Source organism: Pantherophis guttatus, chromosome 13 (assembly GCF_059756535.1).
Source record: "Pantherophis guttatus breed Tessera chromosome 13, ASM5975653v1, whole genome shotgun sequence".
Classification (NCBI taxonomy): Eukaryota; Metazoa; Chordata; class Lepidosauria; order Squamata; family Colubridae; genus Pantherophis; species Pantherophis guttatus.
This window is the reverse complement of record NC_142075.1, coordinates 16,834,086-16,842,508: the sequence shown is the minus strand read 5'-3', so window position 1 is coordinate 16,842,508 and position 8,423 is coordinate 16,834,086. Positions and strand designations below refer to the sequence as shown.

General features: G+C 48.0%; 1 protein-coding gene across 1 annotated transcript in view; it reads left to right on the top strand.

Moving 5' to 3' along the window:
• The first annotated feature begins 5,157 nt into the window (after window positions 1–5,157).
• PDE8A (phosphodiesterase 8A) overlaps window positions 5,158–8,423 on the top strand; it is a 100,345-nt gene continuing 97,079 nt past the window's right edge. The window contains exon 1 of the mRNA XM_034434657.3: window positions 5,158–7,311. Coding sequence (XP_034290548.1) covers window positions 7,090–7,311 — 222 coding nt within the window. The 5' untranslated portion in view covers window positions 5,158–7,089. The remainder of the gene's footprint in view (window positions 7,312–8,423) is intronic.

The window sequence follows — 8,423 nt, the reverse complement described above, 5'->3', positions numbered from 1 at the left end:
CCTCCGGAGCCCAGGGAGGGCAAAAACACCACCACCACTCCGCTGTGGTGCAGGAGGCCGATTAGGCCACACCTACCATGGCCACGCCCAGCCAGCAACTGGGTAGAGAACCCTTTGCTAAAATTTTTGAAGCCCACCTCTTGGCACAATGTCAGCTGGGTGATCTTGGGCCAGTCACTTTCTCCCAGCCCTGGAAAGAAAGAAAGGGGAAAAAAAGGCAAGAAAACTGCAGGGACTTGTCCACGCGCTCTCTGAGAATCAGACACAGGTTGAACAAAAGGGGGAAACCCCTCCCCCCCAACTTAAGAATTTATTAAAGTTGTGGGCCACCCTATAAGATGACTCTGGGTGGTTTCATTCAACTTCCTTCAACCTCAAGGCTTCCTTACCTGGAATAGGTGTTCAGCGAAAGATCTAACAGGAAGATTTCCCCGCACGTTATATTCATGCTTTTACAGCTGCTTTCTTTAGTTCAGAGGGGAGCATCCTGAGGCCACACACACTCACAAATATTTTTTTGCAGCTTCTAGCACACCCAGTTTGAAGCTTGCCAAACTCAACCTTGGAACAAATTGGGCGGCCCACAAATTTAATTAATAAATTGAAATTTGCAATTGAAATTTATTTACGTATTTGGTCAATGACCAAATCCCTGTGGTCACGTGATTTATATTCCGATGCTTGACAACGGACTCGCCTTTATGACGGTTGCAGAATCCCAGGGTCACATGATTCCCCTTTCGCAACCTTCTGACAAGCAAAGTCCATGGGGAAACCAGATTCACTTAACAACCGCGTCACTAAATGAACAACTGCAGTGATTCCCTTAGCAAATGTGGCAAGAAACGCCGAAAAATGGGGCGAAACTCACTTAACAAATTCCTCGCTAATGGCAACATACATTTTGGGTTCAGTTATGGTCACAAGGTGAGGACTACCTCTATCCTGGAGCCATCTTTCTAAGTAGCATCTCCAATCACTCCAAGTCATTACCTCCCCCAAATTGGTGACTCTGACATCCAAAGGTTTGGTCCTGGACACATCCAGTGAAGGATGAAAAAAATAAATTAAAAAATCTAGGCTTTCAGATGTTCTCAATGGCCGAGAGGACCAGGTTGGGCTTGGTAGATGGCAGGTTCCTGAAATATCTTCTGTTCTGCCCCAGCTACGGACCCCAAAGAACGCAGCACACACAAAGTCCGTTCAAACCTTAGTTTACTGAATAAACCAGTCTTTTACAACAATGGCTATTAATTAATTGCATTAACAGCCACCAAGATTTCAAAGAATAATAACTGAAAGCTTACTATGGTTGGCAGAATGCCCAGAAGCAATTTGCAGGAAGCTGATAAGATAAGCAAGACAAGACATGGAGGTATGTGAACTAAGTTGTTCCCTGCAAATTGCTTCAGTCGGCATCCCTCCTTAAATAGGCTAAGGGAGTGGCTAATTAGCCCCAAGCCTTACTCTTGAGGAGACCTCCTCCTGAGGAGCCACTCCTGCTTTTTGGCAGCTCTGTGCACCTTGTATCGAGAAGAGGCTCCTCCTCTTCGACCTCTTCACTTAAGGGAGCTTCTGGAGGTTCTGAAGGCCCTGGCTGAATCGCCGCCTCTGGCACCAAATCTTCTCCAGCCTCCTCATTGTCTGACTCGAGTGCCTGCTGCACAGGCTGCTGGTGCAGCACCACACCAGCCTCCTCGCTGTCGGAATCAGCTACTAGCCGCACAGGCCACTGACGGGCCACAACAAACTTCTGTACAGTTCTTTGTCTTAAAAACCTGGTGTTTCACACTCTGCAGATCTAATATTCGCTGTAGCTGTGACTTGTTGGCACTGAGCATGGCTTTTGAGGAACGCGGTCGGCGTAAAATGGCCATCACCTCTCCTCTTGCCTTTCTAATTTAGTAATGCGACTTCTGGCAAGGAAGGCCTTTTGCCTAAGATGCAACAGCCAAGATCCAAAGGGAAGGGGCTTTGATCTCACGTCTGCCATTTTGACTTTTTGGACCCCCTCCCCCCTGTTTTTGCTTTTCCTTGAAGATGTTTTGCTTCTCATCCAAGAAGCTTCTTCAGCTTTGATTTTTCTTTGAAGACCTTTCGCTTCTCATCCAAGAAAGCTTCTTTAGCTCTCATTCAGCTCCAGCAGAGCTGAAGAAGCTTTTTGGATGAGAAGCAAAATGTCTTCAAAGACCAAAAAAAACCAGAAAGTCCAGATGCCTCTTGAAAAAAAGCACCTTCAGGATGCTTAAATCAGTAAATATTCTTGTTTTGATGCTTCGTTTCTAGAAACGGCCCAGAAATCTCTTGTTCTCCTTTCTTTTAAATCCCAAAAGAAAAGAAAACCGAGTCTGGATTATGAAAATATTTAAAGAGACCTTGTTCTTTATGATTAATAAGTGCCAAAACTCGTCTGCCTAATCTGGATGTCCAGATATTTTACAGTCTAGTTCCAATCACCTAAAATAAATCCTAACCATCATGTTTCAAAAACATTCTTTTGACTTTGGATAAAAAGTGACTTAATGTTATTGAGATTATTGTGTGTATGAACACTTGGATTTTATTAGACAGAACTACGACGTGTTGCTTTATACATTTCTGTTAAACTGTTAAACATATTGTGCAAAGTTGCCTGTGACGTGTGTTCTCCGATTCCCGATTCTCAGGGATTCCTTAGAAAGAATCCGGATTGAGTTGGTCATCTGCACCTCTATAACTGTCTGGTTTGGTTCTGCAACCCAACAAGACAGACACAGACTTCAGAGGATAATCAGAGTTGCAGAAAAAACAATGGCTGCCAACCTGCCTTCCATGGAGGATCTACATTGCACGAGTCAAAAAGGGGGCTGTGAAAATATTTACAGACCCCTCACATCCTGGACATAAACTGCTTCAACCCCTACCCTCAAAACGATGCTATAGAGCACTGCAGACCAGAACAATCACACAATCACAATCACCGAATACCATCACTCTGCTAAACAAAGAATTCCCTCAACACTGTCAAACTAGTTACTAAGTCTGCACTACTATTAATCTTCTCATCGTTCCCACCACCCATCTCCTCCCGCTTATGACTGTATGACTGTAACTTGTTGCTTGTATCCTTACAATTTATATTGATATTGTTTCCAGATTGTTTATTATTTACCCTATGACAATCATTAAGTGTTGTACCTTAGGATTCTTGACAAATATATCTTGTCTTTTTATGTACACCGAGAGAGTATGCACCAAGACGAATTCCTGTGTGTCCAATCACACTTGGCCAATAAAAAAATTCTATTCTATTCTAAGAAGCAACTCCAGAGACGATCACCTGGATAGCTGAATTGGACATCCAGTTATGCGGCCACTGCCAATACCCCCATAGAAGTTTTGTATATAATTACATGGATTGTGTATATATGTTTACCTCTCTTTTGTCACGTTCTCTTCATACACTAACTAATAATAATAATTATGCATTGCAAGCTGGTCCTATGTATTTATTAGCTGTGGCTAAGGCACTAACCTTCTAATTTTTTTTTAAAAAATTAAATTCTTATATAGTAGTAGGGCCGAGAGCCAGTTCAGTGTGGCGGTTAAGGCATTGGGCAGGAACTGAGAGAAATGAGTTCTATTCTCATCGGAGGCAGGAAGCCAGCTGGGTTGCCTTGGGCCAGTCATTCTCCCTTAGCCCTGGGAAAGAAAGCAATGGCAAAGCTTCTGAAAAGCCTTGCCAAAAAAGCTGCAGACTTATCCAGGCGTAAAAAAACAAAACAAAAACCAACCTGGCCTCAAGGCACAAAAAACAAACAAACAAAGATATATCAATATTTAATCCAACTATTGCTCTTCAACAGAATACAATTCACAGAAGTAACAGGGGGCTCCGCTGTTGAATAAAATCGGTTTAAAATCTACCGTGCAAAATTCGAAACTTCTATCATGCTGCTCCTAAAATGTTGCTACGGAAGTGATTTCCAAAGTGTCTTGAAGGAGACCAGGTTCTCTTGTGCTTGTGTGTGTGTGTGTGTGTGTGTGTGTGTGTGTGTGTGTGTGTACTCTCTCGTGTGCAACACCAGCCGAGCCTCACTTTTACATCCAAGCATCTTGCCTTTTTTCCGGGATTTCTGAAGATTTTCCCACCTGGAACCCGATCATCCCGGAGTGCAGGAAGGCGGAGGAAAAGGCGTGGAAGCTGGCACCCCTTTAAAATAGAATAACAGAGTTGGAAGGGACCTTGGAGATCTTCTAGTCCAACCCCAGGCAGGAAACCCTACACCACTTCAGACAAATGGTTATCCAACATCTTCTTAAAAACTTCCAGCGTTGGAGCATTTACAACTTCTGGAGGCAAGTTGTTCCACTGATTAATTGTTCTCATTGTCAGGACAATTCTCCTTAATTCTAGGTTTCTTATCTCCTTGATTAGTTTCCACCCATTACTTCTTGTCCTGCCCTCAGGTGCTTTGGAGAATAGCTTGACCTCCTCTTCTTTGTGGCAGCCCCAAGATGATGATGATGATGATGATGATGATGATGATGATGATGATGATTTATTGGATTTACATGCCGCCCTCTCTCCAAAGGACTCAGGCCGGCTCACATCCAACGAAACAATCCCAATAAATACAAATTAAAACAGACTAAAACCAATTTAAAACAGTAGACCCCATCAGTCCTGCCTAGGGCGTTTAAACAGCCAGGTCTTAAGCTCACGGCGGAAGGTACGAGATACTAGAACACTGCTATCATGTCTCCCCTACTCCTTCTTTTCCTGAAACTAGACATACCCAGTTCCAGTCGCGGGGAGTTCCCGAGGTGGTGGTGTGGGGGAGGAAGGCAGGGAAGGCGGGAGGGTTGCCCCCCTCCACCCCCCCAAGTGCGGGATTCTCTCCCCCAAGGATGGCAGCCAAGCAACTTCCCCCCCCCCCTCTGGCTGTTGCTGCGTCTGCCGGGGCGCGCAAGGAACCCACCGTTCCTCCGCGCAAGGGCGCCCTTGGCAGCCGGGCTGCAGCGGGCGGAGCAGAAGCGCGTTTGAAGTTCGCTCCGCCGCCGCCAGTGGCTCTGGATTGGGCCGGCCAGCTCGTTTGCATTGACGCCACTAAAGGCTGGAGGTCAGGCCTTGCGGGGACTTTTATTGGCTTGCGCCGCCGCCCGCGCCGATGCTGCGCCCGCCGCGGCTGTCAAACTCCGGAGCGGACTGGCGAGCTTGCTAGAGAGCCAGCGAAGGAGGCTGGAAGGGGGCCGCCCGCTGAACGGCCCCGGGGCTCTTTCTCCTTTGGGGCGGGGAGCAGAAGCAGAAGCAGAAGCAGAAGCAGAAGCAGGAGACGGAGCCGCAGCCGGGACCGGAGCCGCAACAGCAACAGCAACATCAACAGCCCTGCAAAAGCCAGAGAGCCCAAGCCTCCCCGAAGAGCGCCAGGAGCCGCCGGTTGCGCCCTTGTTGGGATCCGCGCCTCCGCCTCGTTTGGACACCGAGCAAGCCCCCCTTTTTTTTGCCTCGCCATTTTAATTCATTCCGCAGCAGATCGGACGCCCCCTCCCCTCCCTGCCGAGACTTCCTTCCCTCCCTCCCTCCTTCCTTCCTTCCCCCCCCCCTCCCCAAAATCCGGGGCTCGGATTTGGCAAGACTTTTTTTTTTCTGGGGTGGGGGTGAGGGGGGGGGCGGGGGTGGGAGGAAGGTTTGCCAAGAGCGCAGAGCGATGGTGCTTTGGGTAGAAGAGGCGGCGACGGTGGGGTTGGGGGTGGTGGCGGTGGCGGCGGCGGGGGGGTCCGCCCCCGCCGATCAGACCTGCTTCTTTGGATCTGGAGCCTTCTAAAGTTTAGCGTCCCCCCTTTTTTTAATCCCCCACTCCGCCCCCCCTTCTGCGTTTCCCTCCCCTCCACCATCCCTCCTGTCTTCTCTTTTGGACGGCTGCTGTCCCCCTTTTCTCCTCCCCCCTCTGTCTTCTCTCCCCCTCCCCTCTTTTTTTTTGGAGGGGAGGGCGCGCAACTGGGGGGGGCGGCACATCTGGAATCCCCAGCCCCAGGACCTGGCTTAGAGGTGCGGTGGAAGGGAAACCCGCTTTGGGAAAGAACGTGTGAATGCGCTTTCCCGGCTCCCGGGAGTGGGGGTGGTTTGCAAGCAAGAGCCGCGGTGGGGAAGGGCAGGGAGGGAGGGAGGGAGGGAGAGAGAGGGGTGGGTGGGTGGGAGGCGAGGGTCTGGCCGCGGGGATGACTCTGATGATTCGGACGGGCGCTTGATGAAGGCGGGACCTTAACCCCGGAGGGGGGGGCTGCTGCCCTCCACCCCCTCCTAGCCCAGCTGGGGAGCCACGTTGAGGAGGTTTGGAAAGAGGGGAGTAGGGGAGGGCTGCCTATGTGCGCAGGGAGAGCGGGTGGGGGGGGGCAAGGAGGGGGGAGAGGTGTGCCAGGCCAGGTGTTGGACTTGGGGCGGTGGGTGCAGAGTTAAGGGCGCCCCTTCTTCCCTACCCTTCCTTTTCATTGCGCGAGCTCCATTGAGCCCCTTCCCCAAAGCGGACTATAAGATCTATTTGCAAAAAGAGAGGGAGAGAGAGGGGAGGGGGGTTCTAGGGGGAAGCGCCGCCCAGAAGTGATGAGTCTCCTCCCCTCCTCTTAATCCCCCCCCAACCCAAACCTTGGGGAGAGGGTGGTGGGTGGGTGGGGGAGCATTTTCCCCTCTCCCCTTTTGCGTGGAGGGGAGAGGGGGCAAAAAGAAAAGAAGAAAAAAAAGAGAGAGAATGTCATAATTTAAGTGCACAGCTGGAATTTTCAAGCCCCCTCTCATCTACCTCGCCGCACGCCCGCTGCGCGCTTTTCAGATCGAGGGACCTCCGGATTTGGTTTGGAGGCTCCAAGAACGATGTTTCTCCGGATTTGGGGGGCCGGGCCTGAGACACAGCCGGCGGTGTGGATGGGGACCCTGGACCCTTCAGCAGAAACGGCCTATTATTAACCCCTTTTGGAAGGGGAAAAAAAAAAACAATAAAAAGGACAACGTTCCCAAGCGAGGGGAAGGAAGAAAAAAAAAAAGAGAAAGAAATAACCTTGAGATCTAGCGGCTTGGAAAAAAAACAAAACGCAAAGAAAAAAAAAAACGCCATGGGTTGCGCTCCCAGCATTCATATATCTGACAGTCGGGTGGTTTACCACAGCAACAAAGATCCCGAGGACTCCAATTCGTCCCAGCAAGGCAACCCCGTCCCTGGATTATTCATTAAATCTTCCAACGCCACCTCGTATAAGTTGAGAACCAACCTAACGAAAAAGGACTCGCGGGACAACATGGAGGCGGAATCGAGGACCAAGAGATCCAGCGTGAAGGTAGGGAGAGTTTTAAATTCGGCCTCTGATTTAATTATTTTAATCTGCTTTGAAATTCTATTTTGGACATGGTTTTTTTTTATTATGGCTGTTCACCGCCCCTGAGTCCTTCGGGAGAAGGGCGGTATATAAATTAAATTAAATTAAATTAAATTAAATAAATAAATAATGGGGGGAAAAAAGAAAAAAAACACACACAAAAAACACACAAAACGGTGTGCCCTTTGGGAATCTGGGGACCATGTTGTGGTTGGTGGGGTGATGAGAAGAACTTTGTGAAGTCCACCAAGACTTGACGCACCAAACAAGTCACTGGCCCCTGGTGAGGACCGATTTTAAGCTGTCTCGGTTAAATGCTGTCTGTCGGTTGTAGCTGGTGAGTTGCCAGTTTCATAAGCGTTACTCTCTTTTTTTCTTTTTTCTTTTAAAAAAATAAATGATTTCCTAGGTCTCTCTCTCTCTCTCTCTTCCCTTTCCCCCTTTTCCTCTTCTGTGGATTTTGGATCAGTCTAAGAAAGAGAATTCGGATTTATTTGGAATATACAGATCACTCTCAGTGCTGTCCCTATCCCCCATCTACCCCCACCCCAAACGTCACCTTGGGCCTGTAGGTGTGCATCAGCCAATATTTTATTTTTTATTATTTATTTGTCGAGTACGTATTAGATAATGTATATAAGTATAAGCGTGGATTGAATGCATAAAATGAATGCAATTCAAGGGAACATTGTTGCAAAATCAGTGCAAAATCAGTGTGGAAGCCAGAGTTAAGGGAGCTATGTGGTTTCCCTTTCTGCCTCCTCTTGGAACTTTTGTTTGCAGGAGTGAAAGTTTGTTTTGAAACCCCTTCTAAGCAGAAACAGAATAGGAACCTTGACACAATAATGTTGCTTTTTCTTTGCTTTTTTTTTTATGTACCCATACAGGATTCCAGCTTTTTATGAAGGTCTGCAAAAGATTTATGGGTATTTCCCTGGGCTGATTTAAGAAACCAAATATTACAGGAGGATAAATCATGGGAAGTTAAAACAAATGATTTAAAAGTGATTTTTTTTCCCCCTTCTCCTTCTTTAGAATGGAGGAAATTCTTTGGCCTTTGGACTATGGATTAC